The sequence below is a fragment of the Furipterus horrens genome, unplaced genomic scaffold (genome assembly GCF_987537825.1).
Source record: "Furipterus horrens unplaced genomic scaffold, mFurHor1.1.pri manual_scaffold_11, whole genome shotgun sequence".
NCBI lineage: Eukaryota > Metazoa > Chordata > Mammalia > Chiroptera > Furipteridae > Furipterus > Furipterus horrens.
Window position 1 is genome coordinate 84,864,542 of NW_028327181.1, and position 27,691 is coordinate 84,892,232.

The window sequence follows — 27,691 nt, forward strand, 5'->3', positions numbered from 1 at the left end:
TGGAAATAAAGTAAATCTGAATTAATCTCACAAACATGATGTTAAAGAAGCTGAATATACCAAAATATACATACTCCATGATTCCACTCATATGAACGTGAACAACAGTATTTAAGGATGCTTCCTAAGGAAAAAATCATTTTTAATAAGAAAATGATTACCATAAAGTCAGATGCATGGTTTTCTTTCATGGAAAAGGAGCACAAAAGGGGACTTCTAGTAATGCTTCATTTATTGGTTGGGGTGACAGTAACACAACTATTTGCTCTAAGATAAATTAATGAGCCATGCATTTCTATTTTGTTTTTCCTGTAATATATTGGTAGAAATCCCACAAAGATGTGTTTTAAAATAAAATGCAAATGCTTCTCTAAAATACATATGACTCATGACCATTCTTCTCCAGTAATGAATATTTCCTAATGAACTATATAGTGGTGGCTTTGGTTAAAGACTAAGTTTTCTGGAAAAGATCTATATAATAGAAGAGTAAATTTCTAAATTTAAGAGTATTGTCTCAAACTTCATATTCCATAAAAAATGGCACAAGGAAGCCCTTACATAATGAAAAAGTTAGGAAGTTAAAGTACCATGATAAAGACCATCATTGCTGCATGGTCTTCAATTAATTAAATATTTTAATAAATTAAGAATGTCTCAAAGTGAACCCAAGACCTTGTCTGTGCATGAACAGATTAGAAAAACGGATTTATTATGTCCCAGATCTTGAAAATTAAGGCCAAAGGGAAGAAGATTGCAGGGTTCAGTGGAGAGAGAAAAAAGTAGGTTTACCATGCAGAGGTGATCCAGAAGGGCTGCTTGATAGACCTGGAACGGGGCTACAGCGACCTCCTTGCTTGGATGTCAGTTCTTGTTCAATCTCTTCCAGCCCGGCACTTTTCTGGAAACGGCTCATACGATTCACAACTCGTGGTGACATATGTGTTCGAACACAAGGCTGGCCACCATAAGGGTTGATTGGAAAAACATGAGATGTCCCCCGGAGCGTACTGACCACGACCCAGCGACAGTCATGGCTAAAGCAGATGTCTTGTACCTAAAAATGTGATGTGGAAAAACAGAGAAATGATTGAAACTACTTGCATTTATCTAAGAGCATTACACACATATTGCGAAATATGAATAGCAATGCTTATTACCAAATTTACCTAAGATCAAGTTATAAATTAAAAATTTTATTCTACAGATAAGTTTCAAACACTGATGAAAACTCCGTATCAGGGATATGATAAGACTTAAGAGTAGGAAATTCTATCCCTTTCCTGCATAGAGTGCCAAGTCAGAAAACAGGGCCTACATAGCTTCACTCTATAGAGCTGCAAGAAAATATATGAGTCAGGTTTATTTCTCTAAGTGAATTTGCCTTCTAAATGGCACAGAATAGTTAAAATAAAAATACACACTATGCAAGGTCTGTCCAGGGAGTATCCAGCCATGTAGTATGAAAAATAGAGACATTTATTGAAGAAGGTACAAGATCCAAGAAACACTGTACCTAGGACAATAACACCTCAGTCCTCTTCCAAGTAGGCACCTTGGGACCTCACACAGTTCTCTCAATCGCCATCAGCTGCTCCTTCATATTTTCCTGACTCTATCAATGGTCTTAAATCTCTTCCCTTTCAAATGTGATTTCAGTTTCAGGAAAAGCCAGAAGTCACAGGGCACCAAATCTGGACTGTAGGGGGGCTGGGTCACCTGGATAATTAGATGTTTTGCCAAAAAGCTCTGCATGAGACGTGATGCATGAACGAATGTGCTATTGTGATGAAGCTCCCAATCACCAGTTGCCCATAGCTGTGACTTTCTGAATAATCCGAATAGTTTCCATGGAGAAATGTTCAAGCTTAACGCGAAATTTGATGCAGATCAGTTGCTCTACTCAGTCATTTTGAATGCAATGGCCACATTATACATATTCACTCAAAGGCATCTACTGTCCCCACTGACCAGTACAATGAAGTTGTCATTGTTTACACATGTGCATTATGGTCCACTCTCATTGGTGGCCAGGTTATATCAATGTCACGCAAACCAGCGGTCCCCAACCTTTTTGGCATCAGGGACCAGTTTCATGGAAAATGATTTTCCACAGATGGGGCCAGGGGGTGGTCTCAGAATGACTCAAGCACATTACATTCAAGCTCACCTCCTGCTCTGAGGCCAGTTCCTAACAGACATGGACCGGTACAGGTCCACTCGGAGGTTGGGGATCCCTGGCACAAACCATTCTCATTATATTAACAATGGTTGGACTTTTTCCAGACAGAGCTTGCACAATGTAGGTGAGGTACTTAATCCAATCATTCACTTGACAAATATTCATTGGGTACGTTGCTACTAAGTACTAGGAACAAAGGGGTAAGTAAGCAATAATCCTTGGGCTCATAGCCTACCAAAAGGAAAAGACATACAAGAAATCTGTGAAAATATAATACAGTCAACAAACCCTGGTTCTTGAATGTCTCCTACTTCAAACAATTCAGTTCTCAACCATGTTGTTCATGAAGAAAATGTCTCAGTTGTTGAACAAAATTTCAGTTCTTGATTTTCTACCCAACAGGCTGATTGATGCCTATATAATCAGTCACCTCTATGATTCAGCTTTTGAACATATCACTTCTCAAACAGCCTTCCAGAATAAACTAAGTTCGAGAACCAAGGTTCCACTGCACATAGAAGTAAAATAACTATCTTACGTATAAGGCCCAATGGTAACAAAAAGGAAAATACGAAATCTACTTGTGAGATATGAAAAGGAGCTGATGAAGATGATGGTTTGAAGTAGCCAAAAAAACAATATCTGAATAGGTATAGATAATGGAATTGATTTTTGAAGTTGGATATACTCACAAAGAAAGGAGAGAACGACATTCCATTTAGATATACCAGAAATTCCATTTCAGATACAATGGCATATATATAACAAGAAAACGATGGGCAAGTTTCAGTAAGTCAGAAACAACACAAGAGGCAGCAAAAGCAAGTGCAGGACGTGCTTGGGTTTTAACACGTTGCATCCGGGGAATTTAAATGTCTTTTAGAAATGACGAGAATCCTCACCACCCGTACGCAATGTGTTAAGAAATAATGTAGTCAGGATTTCCATTTTGGAAATATGATTCTTGGGATGAAATGTAAGGGAGTGGATTTGCAGTGGGGAGAAGGATAACTGAAGGAAAAGTAGGGAGGAGCTCCCTCAAAGCCAGGAATACAGGTCCCTGAAGAGAGGTGGAATGCAGAAAAGGCCTCGAAACACTCTGACAACCCAAATGCCCACCAGTGGATAAACTCTATAACTCAGCTTTGAGAAAAAAGTATTTTCTGCCATTTGTGACATGGATGAACCTTGAGCACAGAATGCAGAGGGAGAGAAATCAGACAGAAAAGGATAAGTACTGTAAGATATCACTTATATATGGAATCTAAGAAATAACTCAAACTTATAAAGAATACAGGGTTAAGTGGTAGTTACCAGGGGCTGGGTGATGGGGGGATAAGACTGACAGTATTCAAGTGTACAAACTCATGAAGAGTAGTACATAAGCCAGAGTTCTAATGCACAGTATAATGAATACAGACAGTAACAGTGTACTATAAGTACATAATGTGAAACCATGGCTACCATGGCAATCATAATACAATATAAAAATATATCGTAGCAATGTGTCTTCTTCATTTACTTCTATACTTCTACACTGAAGAAAAAGCCAAGTAAAATTCAAGACTTTTAACCATTTTTAATCATAACTCCTAAAAGGAAGGAGAGTCAGATACCTAAAATTTTCTACACTGACTTAATGATAAACTAAAACAATTTTCCATTTTATTCTGTATTAGTTTCACGTATACAGCATAGTGGTTAGACAAATCAATATACTTGAAAAAGTGTTTACCCCAATATTTCCAGTACCCACATGACACCATACACAGTTATTACAATATTATTAACTATATTTTCTATGCTATACTCTCCACCCCCGTGACTAGTTTGTAACTACCAATTTGTATTTCATCCAGGGTTACTGAATGAAAACGGTGAAGGGATTAAGAAATAATTAGAAAATAAATAATTTTATACTACATAAAACAATAATTGAACAGTGTTTTTTTAAAAAAGAGCCCTGACATTGCAAAAGTATGTAGAATATAAGATGTCTGTGAGTGGGATTTAACAGGAGAAATGTATATATGTGTGTATATATGTATGAATATATCAGCTTCATTACAACAATGTGAGCTAAGAAAATCTGCCTTAGCCATTAAAGCCAACTTTCCAATATATTAGATCTTCAAATAAACCTAAAGTCAGATTAAATCTTGAGTAATAATTCAGAAATACTCCACAAACAAAAGCTGTAAGTATTCATCAAAGTACAAGTCTCTAGAAGAGCCTGGAATCTTTAAATTAAAAAAAATTAGTCTGACATATCAAGACAAGATACTTCATTGCTAAACTATTGCCAGACCAAAATTAACAACACAGGGATAAACCCAATTTCAACTACATACCTGTCTATTTCAACTATTGTGATAAATGATACATTAATGTTATAATTAAAGAATCTCTTGAGAGCTGATAAATTTAACTCCCAGGAATTCTAGAATTATGAATAAACAGTCATTCCACGTAGTCATGCCTATGAGATAACTTCCAATTAAACTGACGTATAAAAGCAAGAAAAACAGAAGGGGCAGGACAAAGAAACTTGAAAGTACCAAAGCAAGAGAAAAGAAACACAGAGCCAAACAAATTTAATACCATACTATCAAATGCGTTAACACAAGCCAGAATCAAATATATAAAGAAGAACATCTTTAAGCTTATTAAGTAATTTATGTTCCATCCACAGTGGAACTAAACCATGTTATCTAAAACCTTTTTCCAAACATTTATAATCAAGACCATTTCCTGATCTGTCAATGAAAAGGAGTCTCCTTTCATTTTAAGAATACTTCTGATATGAGGTGGTGCTAACAATCAGTATCAAGGCAGGAAGACAGGATTCCACCTAAATGCTTCTTAGAAAACTGCTATTAGAGCACTGAGTCTGCTCTATGACCTTGAAGACACATCAGGATACATAAATGAGCAGAGAATGGTTGCTAAAGATATTAGCTGTCAAGAGACTAGAGACAGTTTAATCCTTTAAATAACGTTACAGAAGATAACCAATCACCTACCCACAAAATACAAAATGATATAACTGTTGGTATTATCAAACAAGTTGGGTGGTTTTTCATACATCATTAATAACAAGAAAGACTATACATAATGACAAGCTGGTAATAAGAAGATGACATCATCTGCATTATTTTTAGACCTCAATTTCGGAATAATTCTAGTTAAGATTTTCTCATCACAAAACAGCAGAGCTCAGTGAGAGTTGTATCTCTGATTTAGCTCTACTGTACTAAATATCATGGCAAATAACACTGACTAGATCAGGCAACTGTTATAACTTTTTCATAATATAGGTCTACTAATGAGAAATATGGAATCTGTTGCAGAAGTTATTTTGCTTATTTGGGATTCTAAGCTAGTATTAATATAATCAAACAGATTCCAATGCTCATCTGTAGAAAGTATTCTTAGCTTGTGAGGTATCCAGAAACAGACAGGGTGACATATGGCCTACGGACCCCCGTGCCGATGTATTTTATAGCACCATCATGTGGTAAATGTAGGCCTGCTGGTGCATCACAGACGTCAAAGCAAAAAATACCTTGAAATTCTAAAGCCGAAGTCAAAAACACAGTAAGACTCAAATTAATAAGTATTATTTTTACAGTGTACCAAACACTCCACAGTATAGAAAGGGACAACTGTACATAAATCCTTTCCAAAAAGGAATCCATACAAGACATGAGTAGGTAGGAACATGAGACCAATTAGATCACAGTTCTTTTCTAAATTCCATAGTAAGCAGACATTTTATTTTGCTTCCAGGTGAACATATCTATACTCAGTTCAACAATAACACTATTATTACATAAAATCATTTTAGTTTACAAAAAAACCCACACATACACACATAAATCCCACAACCCAGAGACAACTATTTATTGCCTTGAACACATTCTTTCAGATCTATGGATATGTATGTATATATTTATATGTAATATGCATTTTACATATCTCATAAATACAAATATAGATACACAGACATATGCACATGCATATCTATAATTTCACATCAGATAACATGAGTAGCCAATTTGAAATGTAAAATAACCTTTAAAATTTAATATTATAAAACATAGTGAAAATATATGGAAGTAGCATTATAAATATAAAGTCTTTACATGTCAATCATCAGAGAAGGAAAACTCTGATTCCAAAAAACCTCCGCTGCCTTGCGGCATACCTCTTCAGGGGAAAGGCTAAGGGAGTAAACCCCGACAGAAAACCCGGAGCCGGAGTCCCTAAGGCGGTTTGACGTTGTAGTCAACACCGGCAACTCCTGCGGCGCACCTGAAGCCAAGCTGTATTGACTCCGTCTTTCCCTTGGATCCTTCAGCTGCGAAGAGAGGGGGGGTCTGCTGCATGGGCAACAGCAGACCCTCCATATCACCCTGCCCAGGCTCTGTAGCTTCAGCTTCACTGGAGAGGACACTCCAGCATCATCGCAAGATGTCGATTCAACACGGGAGGAGACAGATACCGTGTCACTCCCGAGTCGGACTGCACAGCCATTCTCGGCGGTGCAGATAGACTCTTAAGAAGCTACACCATCGTCTCTCGAGACGGATGGCTGCCGACGACGACATGTCAATATAGGCTTTACCTAGAGATCACTTTTTTAGAGTAAATAATATTTACCACTTGCCAGTTACTTTGCCCTGGAAAAGTTAGTTAACAATTCTGTGTCTTCCAGTTCTTTATTTGCAAATGAGAAAAATAATGCAAATATTATGGGGTTTTAGGCTTAATGAATTAATATATAAAGCACTTAGAACAGTCCTTAGCACTAAGAAGCACTGAACTAAGATGTTTGCTATTATTATTGTAATTACACAAAATATACTTGTTCTGTCCAAATGTCTCTGTTCTCACTGCTACCAATGTAGACTAAACCTCTAACTATAATCTCTCTCCCAGTTTACTACATTAGACTCTTAACTGAACTCTTAATTCATACCACCTACAAGCACAAGGTAGATAAATTGTACTTCAAAAGTAAAAGCTTCTTGTGCATCAAAGTATACTATTAAAAAAGTAAAAAGACAACCCACAGAATGCCAGTAAATTTTTTTAAAATGAGAGGACTAACTAGCTAGTTTGCTGAAAGGGAAGCTCTATGGCTTTCTTTATAGTATGTGGTTTCATTTACCTTCGCCTAAGTTCTTAAAAGATGTCTCTAGCCCTACGCTCAGTGGAAGATAGGCAGCCACTAGGAAGCCTGAACAGCATTTTATCGATGCCTATGCTTGCTCACTTCACATCTGGGGCTGGGTAAAATAAGTGACTTCAATTTAATATGGTAAAAAGATATAACCAGAAGTGTTTATTAAGATTCTCACCATTCAGCATAAAAATGTAGCATAAAAACACAAAAAGAAATCAAACAAAGAGTACCTTGGTTAGTCAGGGAATCCTTATTAGGACACTTATTATTTTTCAATTTAGAGCTTTTTCTTTTTAAAAGATTTTATTTATTTTTAGAGAGAGGGAAAGGGAGGGAGAAAGAGAGGGTGAGGAACATCGATGTGCAAGAGGAACACTGATCAGTTGCCTTTCACATGTGCCCCGACCAGAGACGGAACCAGCAACCCAGGCATGTGCCCAGACTAGGAATCAAATGAGCAACCTTTGCTTTGCAAGACAACGCCCAACCTGCTGAGCCACACATGTCAGGGCAATCTAGGGCTTTTAAATGCATAAATGTCATAAATTTAGCTAATGAAATTCAAATAAAAATACATAACGTTTAATTGTTTTACCAATTTATATTAGGTTATATAATTTATTGTTCTTAAAATGGTTCCTGTTTTATTTAGCATATTTATAAAACCTACTTGTTTCTTATTGAAATAATGTAAAATTTGGGTTTCAAGAACCAATTAAGCTCCTAGAAAGCTAATATATTTGTTCCTTAAAACATACTGTAACTGTATTTCAGTAATTCTAATTTATAAATATTTTTAAATAGTTCATTGATTTAATAATCCAAAACAACAATATTATATAGCAGACATATACTCACATGGAACAATATGTCCATACATAAATTGTATATTTAACTCACAAAACAGGTTAAATTCAAATTACATATGAAACAGGGTATTTGAGCACTAGAATTAAGCATCACTACGTTTAGCCATTGAGAACAGAAATCAGCATCTTACAAGACTCTTAAATTTATGCCACAAATTCACCCAAAAGCCAACTAACTAATATTGGTGATAAAAATTGAGGGTTATTTTTAACATCCTAAAATCTAAAGGAGGGATTCTCCAACGTTAGTGTAGAAGCACCCAGATTATGTGTAAGAAATACAGACCCACTGGTCCACACTGAGAACTGATTCAGCAGGTATGGAGGGATGGGAGGCACATGACCAAGGTATGTGCAGTTTTAAAGCACTCAGATGCTGCTGACACTGACCTACAGTCTGTAACATGGACCTAGAAAACATAATAAAGTGACAGGAAATGACAGTTCCCCTAAATCCAGATCAAACCTTAGAAATTATATGAAATATATACTTTTTAAAAGAATGAAGTAACTCCTGATACTAATATAATATTGAATGTCAACTGCAACTGAAAAATGAACCCGTGAAGTGACAGCACCGACTGCCCGGAGTGAGAGCGGGTGGAAGATCTGACTGCAGCGGGCAGCACAGCTGCTGGGATGATGGAAATGCCCCGTGTCCTGACTGAGCTGATGGTTATACAGACGTACTACGTGGATGGCAAATCGAACCCTTCTCCAAACTTCACTCCCTCCCCCGACACCACCACAGATAATTCGTACATGCTTGCCAGCCTCTCTCACAGAAAGTGCTGACATTGTTATAAGTAGTCAGACAAAAGCAGGGTGCCACTGCAGGGTTCTGGGACAGTATCCACTTTCCTGATAAAAGGAATTAACACTACTGATGCTGCCCTTTCTTCCCACCCTACTGCCTGGAATTCAGAAAGGGTGTCCAGAGCAGTTGCAATTATAAAACAATCACGAGGGAAAGAGCAAAAATGTCAGAGACACTGCTGAGCAATTGTAACAAAAACAGCAGCATCCTTTTTGGCACATGAGAAGAATAAACCCTGATTTTTAAAAAGCATTATTAAATGTAATGTTGTTTCTGTAGCCAAATATAGGTCTAATGACTCAAATACCAATTCCCTTTCCAACTATCTTTGAAAGAAAGAAAGAAAGGAAAGAAGGAAGGAAGAAAGCCCAAAAGCAGAGAAAACTTGTCTAAAAATTCACAAATCCAAGAGCACTATACTGAAGAAGCCTATAAGAATGACAACCAAAACCATAAAGACAAGTCTCATAGAGAAGCATTATTTACAATAGCCAAGACATGAAAGCAACCTAAATGTCCATCAACAGATGAACAGATAAAGAGGTGTAGTACATATATACAATGAAATACTACTCATCCATAAAAAAGAATGAAATCTTACCATTTGGGAAAACATGGACAGGCCTAGAGGGCAGTATGCTAAGTGAAATAAATCAGAAGAGAAAGATAAATACCATATGATTTCACTTATATGTGGAATCTAAAAAACAAAATGAAAGTTTGTTTTGGATTAAGTTACCTAGAACGGAAACATGGTAAAGACTGATAATCTACACATACCCTCTGTCCCATCTGCTCACTCCTTCCACTTATCAATTCTTCACATCTATTTATTTATTCAATAAGTAATTATGGAAAGCCTTTTACATGTTTTGCACACTTCTAGGTGCCAGAAATTCAAAAATGAGCTAAAATAAGCAGCAAGCAATTACCATCTGAATTGACAATTACACAGTTGGGCATCTATGCAAAAGAAATAAAAATTGTGTTCATGTAACACATTCATAGTAACCCCAAACTGTAAACAGTGCAGGTGACTGTTTAGATAAACTGTCAATATCCTGGTCATGTACTTTTGCAAAATGCTGCCATTGGGATAAACTGGGTAAAGTGTACATGGAATGTCTTACTATTATTTCTTACTAGTACTTATGAATCCACAAATTATTTCAATGGAAATCTGAAGAAGTGCATGCGATGCTTTGCAAACACCGCAGAACCAGCAGTGGCGGACTGGGGTGGAGACCAGGATGAGGGTGGCCAAAAATGCCGAGTTCTTAGGGTCTGAATGTGGCGGTGCTGGAAATGGGGGCAGAAAGGGGCCATTGTGCCAGGGCACTCATTGGAGGCTGGCAAGAGTATCGTTGCCCAGGGGGAAATAAGTGGCATCGACACTTGGTCAAGAAAAAGAAAAGGGCCAACACTTCTGGCTGCCCTCTCTGAATCTGCAGGCTAGCCTCCCCTGACACCAAGAAACAGAGACAGGCAACAGTGTGGTGATGGCCACGGGGTAGGGGGCAGAGGCTGGGTGGAGGTGGGCAAAAGTTCGGAAAATTGGGATATCTGTAGTAGTGTCAAAAATAAAAATAAAGTTAAAAAAATAAAATGGCAATGCCAAAACTTAAAATAAAAAAAGATAGGGCATATTGTTACTGCCTGGCAGTTGCCATTGGAACAACCGGCATGTGCACTTTAAACACATTAGTCCGTGTCCTCAGAGGAGGAAGAAGACCCGAGAACGAGGTGTAAACGAAGTTCACAGTGGGGAGGAGAAGCCAACGTGAGCCTGTGATGTGGGTATACTACTGCAGCTCATGTTGTGAGTGTGTGACTGTCCTCACATGCCTGTGTCAGAGGGTAGCCTCGGTCATGTAGCCTGTGGGACAAGTACACAAATGACCACCTACTAGGCTTCCAGTTCCTTCCCATGTTATACAATAGAAACCACAGAATCCCAGTAGGAAAAAGGCTAGGTGAAGACTTAATGGTGTTATCCCAGTACAACACCGCCACCTGCCTGAGTCAGCTACCAAATACACGCCCTTTTGTGGAGGGCAGCTATTAATGGGCTACTAAGTTCTTGTAACTGAAAAACTGACCCATGGAGGCCTTGTGATTTTCCAGACCCACACTGGGATGGGTCCACTCAAATTTGATGAACACAGTGGGAGGGCCCAAGAGGGCTTGCTAGCCAAATGGAAATGGTAGGTCCCAGGATACGTTCCTGCCTGGACCCAGCAACATCTTGCTTTTCCAGTTACCTTATCACCCACTCCACTTGCCTGAAGCAGTGCCCGTGGCTCAGTGGGCCCTTTTCTCAGGGCTTGGATGAAATGAAAGGCATGGTGACTACTGGCCTGGGGCAGCTGTACAACCCCAACAAAAACTTTGGAGGGATAAATGTAAGGACCAAGTGGCATAATAGGATAATGGAAAGCTGTCTCCTCTACTTTAATTGAGGGGTGACTATAATTGTGGGCCAGCAATGCCCACTTGTCTATGTATTGTCTACGGATGTATTTGTACTACAATTCAGTTGGTATTATGACAATTACATCTCAATAAAGTTAATGTTTTTGGTAGGGGGACTGGCAAAAATCAGGATGATGTCTAGCAAGTAAAAATACAGAAAGTCCAGTAAATGTCGAATTTCGGTAAAAGCATAAGGCAATATTTGGGACATATTCATACTAAATTTATTTGTTTTTATCTGACCTGATCATCAAATACTATCAATTAATAATAATAAAATGCTAGGTTCTTTTCTCCTTGAGAATTAAACATACCAATCATATTATTTTGCAGGATCACTCTGATAAAGTAAAAGTAACACTAATCTGATGTGCAGATGTTTCAAAAGCAAGTTTACAATTTATAAAAATTAGCATGTTAAGTACAAAATGACTTGTCTCTGCTTGAATAAGACATTACGGAAGTATATCAACAAAATATTGTAAGGTTTTACAACATATGACTTAACTGTTGAAAACTAGGAATATTTTTCTAACTACATATGTGCTTTATGAGGAAAATTACTGTCAGATGCAGAGGATATCCCAAGTCATAGATCACAAAACAACTTAATTCAACATAATTAGATCCACATACTTGATTTTTTTTTCCTTGCCTGATTAAAGAATCCAGAATGACATGATTCTGAAGTACTCAAAGATGGATAGACAGATCACATGCCATATAGATTTTATCATCAGTGTTAAATTGTATATATCATTTCAAAATGTGGTTTTCAGTAGAAGCTTATAAAATTAATTTAATGGTCATTAATTGAGCTTCCTTAGATCTTGATGTTTTTGGTATTTAGAAATTCCCAAGCCCCTAAATTACCAGCTGTGACAGAAAACAAAACAATTTTGGTAATTTCTATTTGGTCTCCCTATTAAATAGGAATAGCATTGAGAGTATCAAACAACTGTACTATGAATATATGTCCATGCGCAGGGCACTGTTCTAAGGGTTCAAGACATAAAGGAGCTTAGGCATGATCTCTATTTCCAAGTGGATGTGTAGGTAAATTAAATGATAAATAATGCTAATGTAAAAGAAGTATCAAAAATAGTAAAAAAATCAGTGTGAGTGCTTAAAATATTCAAATTCTTGGAGGTTATCACTGAGGTAAAGCATACCAGTGATTAGTGAGGACAGGACAGGGATTATAAAACCAGAGTTAAGAAATAAGCTCAGAGTACATATGTGTCCAACAGCAGAATGAAATATTAAATCATTACCAAAAATGCTCATCTAATTGAAAACTTCCATACAAAAGGAACAAAAACAAATGGTGACTAAACATGACAGTAAGCAAGTTTGTTGTGCCAAAAAGTAAGGACACTTTCAAAGAAGAATGGAGACATGTTAAAAGGACATAAATGGTTCCAACTGGCCAAATCTAGGATATTTTGAGCATTAAAATAATTATTGAATGACACAACCCACTGAATAAAGGAGGAAGCTATTAAACCAAATGATATACGTAAGTAAAAGAAGTAATACAAAGTTTGATGAAGAATGGAATGTTTGCATAGTTTAAAATTAATTCTTCACCTGCTGTCCACCCAGGGCACAGCACAAAGGCAGTATACTAAAATACTCATCTCTGTCTGCCCATGAAAGAGGCGTATTTGTATACTTGAAACACTGCTGCCTGAGGATCCAGCATCTAATCAGCTTACAGCTAGGTGCTAACCACATAAACAAAATGGTTAGAAATTATATAATCCATTCCAATAGATACAGAAAAATAATTTGAAAAAATTCAACATCCACCATAATAAAAGCTCTCAACAGAGCAGGAATGAGCCTCAATATAATAAAGACCACATATGACTAGCCCACAGCTAATATCACAATCAATGGTGAAAAGCTGAAAGATTTTCCTGTGTGATCAGGAACAAGACAACGATTCCCACTCTTGCCTCTTTTCTTAAACATGGCTTTGGAAGTCCCAGGCAGAACAGTTAGGCAAGGCAAAGAAATTAAAGGGACCCAAGTTGGAAAGGAAGAAGTAAAACTCTCTATTTGAAGATGACATGTAAACCCTATCAACTCCACCAGAAAACTAAGAAATTTAGTCAAGTTATGGGACACAAGATCAAACATACCAAAATCCATTGCATTTCTATAAACTAACAAAGAGCTATCAGAAAGAGAAATTTTTAAAAAACCCAATCCCATTTGCAATTGCATTGAAAATAATAAAGTACTTAAGAAAATGAAACCAAGAAGGTGAGAGACCTGTGCAAGGGAAACTGTAGGACACTGATGAAAGAAACCGAAGAAGACACAAACAAATGGAAATATGTCCCATGCTCAGGAACTGGAAAATAAGTATTGGTAAAATATTTAAACTACCCAAAGCAATCTACAGATTCAATGTAATCCTACTGACATTTTTTCACAGAGATAGAACAATCCTAAAATCACGTGGAACCACAAAAGACGCTGAATACCCAAAGCAATCTTGAGATAAGAACGAAGTTGGAAGCATCACACTACCTAACTTCGAACTACAGTACAAAGCTACAATAATCAAAACAGCATGGTAGTGCCATAAAAACAGGTACTAGAAACAGAGCAAAATAATAAAAATATTAAAAGATATTATTAACAAAGACTACAACTATCACTAATACTGTTACACATTATTTTAGAGTTCCTAGTCAATGTAATATGAGAAATAAAACTGAAAAAAGTAAAAAATTACCATATAACTTTCAGAAAATACATTCTACTTACAAAGTCTAAAAAAATTACTAAAGAAACTATTTGATCTTACAGTATTGTCTAGCAAAAAGATAAAAATATGCTACAATCAATATTTTGTCATACCATAGCAATAACTAACTTTAAAACCTAACAATTCCTAAATGTAAAATTTCTATATTGTAAACATGTTATTTATAACTGTATTAAAATGTAATTTCAATGTAATCCAAATAAAAAACTCCAGAAGATTCTTTGCATAACTCAATAAGGTTACTCTAAAATGCATCAACAAAAAATGCCCAAGAAAATTTCTGAAAATATACACTGAATCATGCTATAAAGCTAAAGTAAATAGAACAGCATAATATTGGTGAAAAGTATGGTTTTACTTTCTGTTAGAGAAATTTCCTATAATTAACACTTTTTTTCAAATGAGTTATAACTGACAAGCAATATTATATTAGTTTCAGGTATACAACATAATGTTTCAATATGTATACCTATTGCAAAACAATCACCAGAATAAGTCTAAATTCTAACATTTTAAAACTGGAATCCTTCAATAACAAGGAACATTCCCTCATCAACTATTTCAAAATCTTATGAAACTGACACAAGAAAGGTAAATGGTGGATACTTTCCCTTTAATTATCCATTTTCAGAATGCTTGATAAACAAGTAACCTACAGTAATGTCCAATGCTTCCTTTTTAAATATCATCATAAACTCTTCACAAGTTTCTATGTATTTAAGAGGTTTCATTCTATTACAGAAATTTTTCATGGAAACTTGTGATGAACAGCATTTTAGACTATTGGGAAAAGATAGCCTAGTCAATAAATGATGTTGGGTCAATGAGCTCTCAGAATAAAGGACATACAGAATCAAATTACTAAATGCATAACCACAGGCTCTGTGAAAAAAAAGCGTATCTGGGATTTTAGGCTACTAATATCTCAATATCTACCAATTAATATAAAGAATATTAAATACATGCAAAGCACTTAGCATGATGCCTACTACAAATGCTTAATAAACTATATGTATTGTGTGTGTGTGTGTGTGTGTGTGTGTGTGTGCGCACGCGCGTGTGGTGCATGCCCTCATGGATGTGTGCAGAGTTGTATGCTGTTAAATGTCAGTAACTGGCTCCCTAAGAAAAAGGAATTAATCTGATTTCTAGTATTTGCTGACTTCCATTATGTAAACACTCATCCTTTGGATGATTTCACGCCAATGTAATGTCAATATATCCAGAGTTGGGGACAGACGTGCATAACCAATTCTCACTAGCCATTGTGAATGACTCCAGTATATCACTGAAAAATATCCATATAGTCATATACACTACAAAACTTGCATTTCTATGTATATGTGAATACGTACGTGTTTACATGTATATGTCTGTGTCTGTATATGTCAGTGGTTCTCAACCTTCCTAATGCCACGACCCTTTAATATAGTTCCTCATGTTGTGGTGACCCCCAATCATAAAATTATTTTCGTTGCTACTTCATAACTGTAATTTTGCTACTGTTACAAATCATAATGTAAATTATCTTATATGCAGGATATATTTTCATTGTTACAAATTGAACATAATTAAAGCATAGTGATTAATCACAAAAACAATATGTAATTATATATGTGTTTTCCAATGGTCTTAGGCGACCCCAGTGAAAGGGTCGTTCAACCCCCAAAGGGGTTGCGACCCACAGGTTGAGATCCACTGGTATATGCGTATCCATGTATACAGAATCAAAATCCCTAGAAAAGTGTCTGGAGAAATGGTTAACAACCAGATGACAGATTTGCTATACAGCATGAAAGGGTGTTAAGAGTAGGAGAAGAAAGATAAATGGAACTGGTTTTCAGGCGAAGAGTCTCTCCAAGATAGGTGGGAATCTGTAATGGCCCGTGACTAATATTTTAAATTTCAAGGTGACATGAGATGTTTTCCAGTACATTTTCTTTTTTTTAATATACTAGGAGTGTAATGAGGAAATTACTAAAAGGAAGTGGGATTTGCCTAAAATCTCCAGTGCTATGGAAAAGTTGTTCACAGTATCAACGGGTAACCAGCAATGAGGACCTGCCTGTTCCAATGGAAAATCCTTATAAGGAGCCTCTTAAAAAATGCATTTTGTGTGGAAAACATGTAGATTATAAGAACATTCAGCTTTTGTCTCAGTTTATTTCTCCATTTACTGGATGCATTCATGGAAGGCACATAACAGGTCTTTGTGGGAAGAAACAAAAAAATCACAAAAGCAATTAAGAGAGCTCAAATAATGGGGTTTATGCCCATTTCATACAAGGATCCTGCGTATCTCAAAGATCCTAAAGTTTGTAACATCAAATATCGGGAGTAAATTGTATAAAGTTATCAATAAACTTATTTTAAAATAAAAAATAAAAATAAAAAAAAGATAAATGGAACTTTTGTCTTAGCATTCACTGAATTGTTCACCTATTACTTATGTATTTATTGGATCAAGATAGAGAAAAACTTTTTCACAATTATCTGACCCATCCTATCACCAAGTATGTTCTCACTAACATTAAGTTCCAATATAATATAAACAACCAGCTATACTGGATGCCATATTACACAAAGAAAATACCTTCTGAAAAATATACAACTTACTTTGGCTTCAGTTTCTCCCCTGTGAAGAGTATAGAGATGATGCACAGCACTTTGTGATGAGGACCAAGGATGAGTCAGAATTTGGAAGACATGAAAGTCATGGCCAAGGGTGTCTGTTGTGACTAGAAGCATTCCTGAAGGATATATCAAAAAGGGGATAAAAATAAAAACAATTATATACGTGGATGAAATACTGTCACAAAGTACTAATCATGCTTTAAAACGTTATCAAAGAAAATAATTACCAAAGATATAAGAAAGTTTTCACAATAAAAAAATTAAAACAGTATCTTCATCCTATATGAATACACCGCCTTAACACCGTGTCAGTATATAATAGTAAGAATACTAGTTTTATGATGTTACCATACAACTAGTAAAAGAGTTTTACATGACTTAATTTACAGAGTTCACAAGCATTTTACAATAGCAAATTTGATTAAATGAATATGAAAATGACTTATTTCCATGGAACCCATTCGCAATATTTGCCACTTCCCAAAACCTGAAATTTCAGTTCCAATTTATCTATGAAAACAACTACCAATATCCTGCTTAACCACGAGTTTACAACTTGTCTCTACTCTGGTATAATATTTATTGAACTGCCTGCAGTAGCCTTCACAGAGCCAAGTTTTTAATTTCTATGAGATTTCACAGCCAAGAATTCTTTGCATAATCCAAAGTCACAAAATTTTTGTTTTCTCATCAAAATTCCAGTTTTTTACATTTAGATCTATCATCCATTTTGAACTAATTTTTGCATAAACTGTGAGATATACAACAAATTAATTTTTTGCAAACGCTATCCAATTGTCCCAGCAAGATTTTCTGAAGAGACTATTCTCTTTATCCATTGAATTCTTTATCTTTTATTTGTTATCTATTGTCACCTTGACAAAGATCGACTGGTCATATATGCATAGGTCTTCGTCTAAAAGTACAATTCTATTGGATTGAGTTCTGTGTTTATACTTTCCTTAATAACACACTTTCCTGATTACTGTAACTATATAGGAAATCTTGAAATCAGGCAAAGTGAGTCATCCTTTTCTGAACTTTTTCAATATATTTTGACTATTTCAATTCCTTTGCATTTCCAAACACAGAATAAACTTTTGGATATCTACTAAAAAAATTCCTAGGATTTCTGGGAGGACTGTATTAAGTCTATAAATCAATTTTGGGATAACGGACATTGTAACAATATTCCGGATTAAATTAGCTACTATTTTGTTGAGGATTTTCATGTCTGTGTTCCTGAGGTATAGTGGTTTATAGTTTCTTTTCTAAGGTAGGCATTTAAATGGAAAAGTGGAAGTATGTCTGAGTTTGCTATTTACGTGGCTAATATAAGGTACAGTTCTATTCACTACGTTAGATTTTAAAATAACATAGTAGATGCCAGTGTCCTGGTTATTTCCAAGAGAATACATTTTAAGTGTTGGAAAGTGTTGTTTATTGAAATCTATTTCAAATCTGTGAGTTTATGTAACACTGCCTCCCACCCTGCGCCTAGCTATGGCCACGATGTTACTGACATACGTTACATTCTCTCCATATTATTGTTATTCAAACGATAAATTTTTAAGGTTGGGCACGAATGCTTTGCTGTCCTTGTATGCACAGTACTTCTTCACTCCTGTTTTTTTTACTGAGTTTTATACTAAGTTTGCATTATCACAATTCCACTACTATATTTTGAGTCTACTTTCCCACAACAAAACTATTTTCTGCACATGACAACCCATCCAATGGAAAAATCATTCCGACAGGGAATATCAAGAACTTGCATTTATAATGAAAATATATTACCTACTGAAAAAAAAAGTTCATTTCTTTTAGAATAATAGATCAATGTTTTACTCAAAATGAGCATTCAAATAAGTTTCTATTCATCAAATCAAGACTAGATTGTTTTGAGAAGGGGGATAAGTAAGGGAAGGGTTTAATTAAAGAACCCGTATAAAAGACTCATGGACATGGACAACGGGGAGGGATATGTTTGCGGGAGAGGGGGTGGGTTGGGTGGGGGAGAGAAATTGGGGGAAAAGGGGACAACTGTAATTGAAAAACCAAAATAAAAAAAAATTAAAAAAAAAAAAAAAAACTAGATTGTTTCGCATGAATGTTCACAAATGAATGTTCTTAGCTTTTGAAATTGACATTAATATCTGTTTTTAATATGTAAACAAATTCAAATTTTTAGAGAAATATCCCATTGAAAATGTATCCTTATTATCTTCTGTGTATCCTAGCTCAAGATTATCTTTTTCCACTTCTCCACATAAATGTGGCTTCTATAATCCAGCAATTAGGTTAATATTTTTGACAAAACTATAAAATTATGGAAAAAATAGAGCAGAGAGGAAAGAAAGAAATAGCTTGCATACTACTATACAGTCATGTGCTTTCTTTTAATTTATAATTTCCTCTTTTGCACACATTCTACTGGGAGAAATGACAAGCTTTTTTTCTCTAGAAAACAAGTTAAAAAGCAGATATACATAAAAGGAAAAACTTGTACAGAGTAGACTGTGGCTTGAGAACTATTTATGCAGCATCAGAAGACTAAACCAGACTAGCCTGGCCATAAACTAAACCTACGCCCCAAATGAGGTGCCAAGCCACAAAATGCATTTGCGTCATCTGGGAATACAAGGGAAAAAAGAACTTCTAATTATAGGGCCTGGAAGCGGAAGCCTACAGTGATTAGCTGTTTAGGCGCTGTTGTATGTTTATCTGGAAGCTTCCTCTCCCTCACTCTCAGCCTCAAGTTTGATAGATGAGCGTTAGCTTTGGAGGGTGGGGACTGAAGCTGCCGATGGTACATGGCGTTCTCCAAAACCTGAGACTGGAGACTGAACATTAAGGCTTTTGCGGCCTTATAAGAACATAAGTCTTTTCAACTGGGCGTCAGCTGGTTAGCCCAAAAAGTAAAATTAAAGAGCAGCAAACCTTCACTGGGCATATGCTATAAAATCGTGGAAACATGAGTAGATATGTCTTTTTGCCATATCCTATTTATAACACCTACCTAATTGTATGTTTCTTTATCACATGCACACATATGAACTGGAAGACAAATTACCAGCTATTCACATTCTCCTCCAAAAGGAGACTTGAACACTGATATTCTGGGTCAAACTGAAATTTTTACAGGAATTCAGATTATATCACTCATAAAATAATCTTGTTCTGGTATTAATTCTTGTGAATTTAATACTTCCCATGAATATCTGTACAGATGAAAACTTATAAATTATTTAATTATTTTTAACATTACTAGTCAAATTTGTAAACATAAAAGCAGAGAATCAGAATCCTAGTATTGATAAAAATCTATTAGGTCTTCAAATTACATAAAACCACAATAATATCATAGCCTATTTAAGTCCTATTAAAAAAACCTTTAAACCAAATATGAATAATTGAAAGCAATGGTCACCAAGTCTCCCTATGGGCAGAATCAATGTTAGCCCATTTCTTAAGGTGCTTAAGGATGCGGATAATCAAACTCTACATTGTACTCTTCCACGTTTGTAGCCCAGAATATATTAAGACTTTTTTGACTTTATGCTTGATAACACCACTAAAGGCAATAAAGTAAACACTACCTAATAAACAAGGGACATGATTTGATCACCCACCCCCAAAAAATGCATATATCCAGAACCAAGATAAATTCGAGTAAAATCTCTGAAGCGGCTCTTATTCATTTATTCCATGTGGAAAAGTCTAAAATCAATAATTAGTTTTCTAGCTCACTTATTTCATAAGTTTTTAATTCCATCCTTCTACATTTCCAGGAGTTTGTAGTTAAATGTCCTAACATCTTTATGTAAATCATTTGTTTTTGTCCTTCCATTTCACATCATGAAATTTTTAAAGTTCTAAAGACATCTTTAGCTACATCTGATGGCTTTTCGTATTAGTTGTTCTATTATTTTCTATAGTCTATTCATCCAACAGACATATAGAGAAGTGGTACACGTCTATAGAAGTTCTTAGTTTTCCCAGTGGTTGAATATATTTGTCAGATATCAGAATATTTTTTAAATTTACTAACCTCCACTGATATATAATTTATATACAATAAGTGCACTCAGTTTGATGAGTCTGACAAGAATACGTATACACCTATGGAACTACTAGCATAATCAAGATAGAGGATATGTGAAAACGATTCCCTTGTGTGCACTTGCAGTTCATCCCTTCCCCATTCCATGGCCCCAAGTGACCGGTGATTTGACTTTTTAGCCTTATGAATTAATACTGCCTGCTTTAGAATTCCACGTAAATTGAATCACACAAAATTTTCCTAACCTTATCTGCTGTGGGTAACAGTAGTCCATTCATTGATTTTTATTACTGAGCAGTGTTCCATTATATGGATATATGAAAAATTACATATTCATTCAGCAGTTATTTCTAGTTTTGGACTATGAAGATTCAAGTATAAGTCTCTGTGTGGGCAATTGTTTTCCTTTCTGTCAGGTGAATATGTATGTACGAGTGGGTCATATGTATGTTTAAATTCATAAGAAACTGCAAAAATGTTTTTCCAAAGCAGCATGTAACATGAGCTCTATAATCTCATCAACATTTGGTGTTGTCAGTCTCTTTAATTTTTAATCACTTCAAGAGCATTTGGAGAATTCTTATAGTTTTAATATGCCATTCTGTCTTGGTGATAAGTGATATTGATTATTTGCATATTTCTGCCTGACATAACTATTCAAATCTTTGCCCATTTCAATTGTTTTGTGTAAATATATAGATATAAATACATTTTCTGCCAGTGTATGGCATCCTATTTCATTTTCTTAATATCTTCCCTGAAGGTTTTAAATTTTAATGAAGAACAATTTCATGGTTTGTATTTTTGATGACCAGAGTCTGGGTGGAGGTGGGCAAGGGAGGGGGGTGGGATGAGGACATCTGTAATAGTGTCAACAATGAAAAACAAATTTTGAAAAATTAAAAATAAAGAATGAAATCTTTTTCTATCCCTCCTAGGTAACAATGATATAATCCTTGTTTTATAATTTTAGATTTTAAGTTAATCCTATGATCAATTTAGAATTAGTTTTTAAGTTATGTTAAGTAAATACATTTTCCCCCCAGATGGAAACCCCAGTTCTTCAAGCACCATTTATTGAGACAACTAGACTATCCCTACTGAACTACTTGACACTTTGCTCAAAAATAAAGATGATAATCTGATCAATTTACGGATTCTATTCTCTCCTTCTATGACTGTATTTACCGAAAACATCCTTTCTGGATTACTGTAGATTTGGAATAAGTCAGAAATTTAGATCGTTTTGGTTTTCAATATTTCTTCTTTTCTTTTTTTTTCATGATTGATTTGGCTATTTTTGATCCTTTGAATTTCCATATAATTTTTGAATAAGTTTGTGTTGATAACCTTTGGTTTAAATATTCACTTTTAATAAGGCTAACTGATAGTAAACAATATTAACAGAAAACACTAACAAGCTATCAAGACAAAAAATATTGATAAAAATACTTTATGGAAATATGGTTTTCTACCACAATTGCATGATTTTTCTTACCATATTATATTGTAACATCACAATATAGAGGGTCACTAGAATGGCAAAAGTATAAAATTTTTAGATAAAGTAAGAATATTGAAAAGATAAGAAAGTATGACCTAAGAAGATTAATTTGACTCATAATTTTATTTAGGAAAAGAGCCTATCAGACAATTTCAGAGCTTTATAACTGTAGGGCCTTAAAAACATATTGCCTGATTTCAACTAACAGATAACTGAAACCCATAGACAATGAGAAATTTAAAAGTCTAAAGTGTTAGCTAGTGCTACCAGTTACTATGTACCAACACAATGCTACTGTCCTCAAAGAAAAATTATACATACACACATAGCTGGTACTAAATTAATGACACAGACCATCAGTGCTAAAAGGCCATAATAAAATAATTTTGAATCAAGGTTAACAGGAATTATCATGAACAGCATTAGACAGGAAGGAGAAATAAGGAGAGGTCTGAAATAAAACATGGTGAGAAAACTAAAAGCTGGCAAGGATGCACAGAAACCGTGTCTAGAGGATTAAACGAAAGTATAAGGATAATGTCAGCATCTCACTAAGGAGTGGATATCACTACAGAGATAATAATAATATTATGAAAAAGAAACAAGTAAAAATTCTGGAGTTTAGAAGTACAATAACTGAAATGAAAAATTCAACAGAGGGATGCAAGCAGCACATCTGAATTGGCAGAAGGAATCAATTGAGATTACCCAGCTTGGGGAAAAAAAATAAAGAAAGATCAACAGAGTCTGGTGGGATACCATCAAGGGGATGAACCCATGAATCATGGAATCCCAAAGGACAGAAGAGGAAAAAAGCAGCAGAATGTTTGAATAAAAAAAATGACTGAGAAGTCCCAAATCTGCTTTAAAAAGAAGCATTTAGGGTAGTAAAACTATGTCCTGCAATGGTGGACACATATCAATAACTATCTCAAAACCCACAAAAGGTAAACCACGAACATTGAACTCTCATGTAAACTAAGGACTTTGGTTGATAATGATGTGTCAATATAGGTTGAATTTCAACAAAACTATCGCTGTGGCTTGTTCTCGGTTAGTCTCGATTTGATCGCTATCAACTTGGACTGGTCTACCCAACCGTGGAACATTGTCCAGCAAGATATTTACAACACAAAACTTCACAAACCACTTCTGCCACATTAGATCAGTCACAGCACCTTCCCCATACACTGCACAAACTTTTTTGTGTTTCAGCTGCGTTTTAACCTTTCCTGAAATAATAAATTTAACATGCCAAAAATGTTGCATATTTAATTTCATCTTCAATATTAAAATAGATATACAAAATTCATCAATTTTGATAAGTTTTATTACATGTAATGCAATTTTAATGGAATTAATGTACTGTATCAACAAATACATTGTTCTTATTATGCAAATAAGAGACTTCTAAAAAATAGAGAATCAAAATGATTTACAAATGCTTTGTATAACATTCATTCCCAAACTGGGTGATACACGTGTCCACTTTGGATTTTCTTTTCAATGCCATTTGAGAAAAGGAGAGGGCAGGAGGCTCTTGCATACGTTTGGGTGTTAGTTGTGTACTTAGGTCTTAAATCCTCATTGTCTTCCATCCAAGAACAGCAGACCAAATGGGACTGACCATGGCCCACTTGGCTGGCACCTTCTGAGCAGACCAGGTCACCTATACCTTGTCAGTCAGCATCAGCCTCAACCACCTTGGGCCCTGTCACCATGCTGGGAGTCACCCCTCAACCTTTTTTTTTAATTCACGCTGATAAGACAGCTGTCACAATACAATCTAACAAAATTGTTTCAGGTGACATCAAAGACAACTAAGTGTTTCTAGAGCCATCTTATGGAAAAACACAAATAAACTTTTTGGCCAACCCAATATGTTCTTATTATAATAAAGAGTCATAGGCAGGAAAAAAATTAAGTTTCCAATGTCTGAAGCATTCTGACTATGTAATATGAAATATACATTAATACAAAGGAGATCTGACATAACAGATGGCCTATCAAAATGAGTCATACTGGTTACTCCAAGCGCAGCGCTGTAAGGGACGTAACTTCCAGACTGTTTCTTCAGATTTAACTTAATTCCCACAACATTCAGAGCACTTCAATAAATCTTTGTCTTCATTAATCAAATCAATCCTACTGATCAACAATCACTACAAAAATCTTCCTATCAAAAATGACTAATTAAGATATTAGAAGAAAGATTATTCAAAGTCCTCTATATTATCCTCTTACCATCATTCCATATTTGAAAAAAAAGAAAAAAATGGGTCTTCTCATCAATTTTAACTAATAGGATCATTCCTGCAGAATAAGATAAAATGTCAGTCTCTTCAGACTTGTCAACCAAAGAAATAAGATCTGAAAAGACTGTAAATTTATGAAGAATATTTCAGCTCTGAAAGTAAAATAGCAATTTTATTTTATTAACTCCACTGGTGCGGAATTCCACCACTGAAAGTATTAAACCAATTCCTAACTATGAGAATTGGTAAAGAGAAAGAATTAAGCTTTAATCTCTGCCTTTCACATACGGGATGACAGTGGTTCAGCCTGGTTGATGAGACAAAACTTTTTAATAGAGTAATAGCAGATAATCAATACAGAAGATAATACAATTAGGTAAAAATCACCGTTATGCAGCCTTAAATATAAGGGAACTAGTACTTACTACTCTCCACAAGAGAAACCTATCTCTTAATACACAGAGATTTGATGGGTCACTATCTTCTCCAAGTGATCAAACGTAATATCATAAATTGCTAGACAACCTGATATAATGTGTCTCCTGACACAAAGAAATGATGCAGACAGCAATACTGAAGATGTTAAGAAAAAAATTCTTAGAGTGAATGTTATTTAAAAACCTCTGTAGAGAATAAAGAAAACATTATTATAATGAAAAAATATGACAAGTGCATAATTTGCATAAGATAATTGTACTGGGCACTACAAAAAAAGAAAAGGTGGAAGTTAAAAGTTGAATTAAAAGGAACTAAAGATATAAAACAAAATGTAAAAAGTGAACTTGAATTAGGACTCAGTTTGAAGCAGCTAGAGAACACATTTTTGAGACAACTGGGGAATTTAAAATTATGGCTTGTATATTAGATGATATACTATGCTTACTGTGTTAGTTTTCTGAACTATGATATAATTTTTGGTTATACAAGAGGAAGTCCTTATTCTTAGGAAATTCGTAATTAATTTATAGTGGGTGAAGTTTTATAAAACAAGTAACTTACATTCAAATAGATCAGCAAAATATACATACATATATATTATATGTTAAAACGTGAACACTTGTTTGATGAAGGTGATGGTACATGGTTCATCACTATACTATCTTTCAAATCTATTTTAATGTTTGAAACTTTTAATAATAAAATGTTTGGGAAAAACCAAAATGTAATAGGGCATCCCACATTGCTATAACATCTTTGCTTATCAAATGCTTTAAGAAGAACCAGAAAAAAAAGGGGGTGGGGGGATACAAGCAAGCTAGCTTATAAAATATTATAACATTAAAAAGAAATTTGACATTACAAGCACAATTCCATTCACATACTTAATATGTTGATTGAAATACTGAAATTCTTGGCTTAATTGTAATACAGAAATTAAGGCAACTCAAAAGCACTGTTTAGCTCATGCTGCTTTCACCACTGTATTATAAGCAAAGCTAGGGTTTAAAGGATTTCTTACATTTTTATTATAAATTCATTCATGCTAAAGACGACTTGCTTTTTTGGTATTTACTGACACACAGAAGAAAAGCCAGATTCCATATTTCTTATTTTCCATTTCCAAAAATATCAAATGGAAAACTCAAATATAAATGCAGGGGGGCGGGGCAGGGAGAGACACATACCACTTGTATTGAAAGCCATACAGCACACTGGTTTTTCATGAGCTGGGAAGTGGGCCACAATACCATCACTGTCAGAATCCTCGCTCACAAGCACCTTTACAAAAAGGAAATAGGCAAATGGAAGTTAACCTTTAATCACCAATTGCTGAGCTTGAAGATATACACAGCTACACCACAATGTCCCTGCCCAAATAACATGTTTCCGTGATACTGGAAGATTATTCTTGTCAAAATAAGGTGAGAAGGCCACTTTAGGAATGAGGAGAAGATACAACAGGATCCCAGCAGATCAATCTATAAATTCTAAAAACAGTTGGTTAACTCGACTATAGATAACAGAGACAATAATTTCTTGAAGTGTGCATTCACAAAACAACAAAAATCAAAGAATTAGCTATGTAGAGCTTTATCCAATGACAAAAACATATAGTTCCTATTGTGTTAGGGTCCGCTGAAAAATGTGTGCCCATGATGGGAATTTCGGCAGCCGTCCATCTCGAGAGACGATGGTGTAGCTTCTTAAGAGTCTATCTGCACCGCCGAGAATGGTTGTGCAGTCCGACTCGGGAGTGACACGGTATCTGTCTCCTCCCGTGTTGAATCGACATCTTGCGATGATGCTGGAGTGTCCTCTCCAGTGAAGCTGAAGCTACAGAGCCTGGGCAGGGTGATATGGAGGGTCTGCTGTTGCCCATGCAGCAGACCCCCCCTCTCTTCGCAGCTGAAGGGTCCAAGGGAAAGACGGAGTCAATACAGCTTGGCTTCAGGTGCGCCGCAGGAGTTGCCGGTGTTGACTACAATGTCAAACCGCCTTAGGGACTCCGGCTCCGGATTTTCTGTCGGGGTTTACTCCCTTAGCCTTTCCCCTGAAGAGGTATGCCGCAAGGCAGCGGATGTTTTTTGGAGTCAGAGTTTTCCTTCTCTGAAATATGCTCAATAATATTGTAATAACTATGTATGGTGCCAGGTGGGTACTAGAAATATAGGGGGAACACTTTGTCAAGTACATGATTGTCTAACCACTATGCTGTATACCTGAAACCAATACAAAATAATACTGAATGTAAACTATAATTGAAAAAAATGAATAAAACAAGGAAAAACAATAGAATAGGTTAAACACAAACAAACCGCTATATGTCAGAAGAATTACCCATAAAATTTTTATCTAAAATAAAAAGTTCTAGTCTTTAGCCCTGACTGCTGTGGCTCAGTGGATTGAGCAAGACCCTGAGAACCAAGTGTCACTCGTTTGATTCCCAGTCAGGGCACATGCCGGGGCTGCACAGCAGGTCCCCAG

The 27,691-nt window shown here is 35.5% G+C and overlaps 1 protein-coding gene and 1 pseudogene across 12 annotated transcripts in view; one reads left to right on the top strand and one right to left on the bottom strand.

The window, feature by feature from the left end:
• BCAS3 (BCAS3 microtubule associated cell migration factor) overlaps positions 1 to 27,691 on the bottom strand; it is a 489,419-nt gene that overhangs the window by 325,160 nt on the left and 136,568 nt on the right. For all 12 annotated transcript variants that reach the window (XM_090257347.1, XM_090257345.1, XM_090257343.1 and 9 more), the window contains 3 exons: positions 26,392 to 26,485; positions 16,927 to 17,060; positions 793 to 1,057 (listed from right to left, as the gene is read on the bottom strand). In XM_090257347.1, the coding sequence (XP_090113473.1) occupies positions 793 to 1,057; positions 16,927 to 17,060; positions 26,392 to 26,485 (493 nt within the window). The remainder of the gene's footprint in view (positions 1 to 792; positions 1,058 to 16,926; positions 17,061 to 26,391; positions 26,486 to 27,691) is intronic.
• LOC149998676 (small ribosomal subunit protein bS18m pseudogene) lies at positions 16,276 to 16,657 on the top strand (annotated as a pseudogene).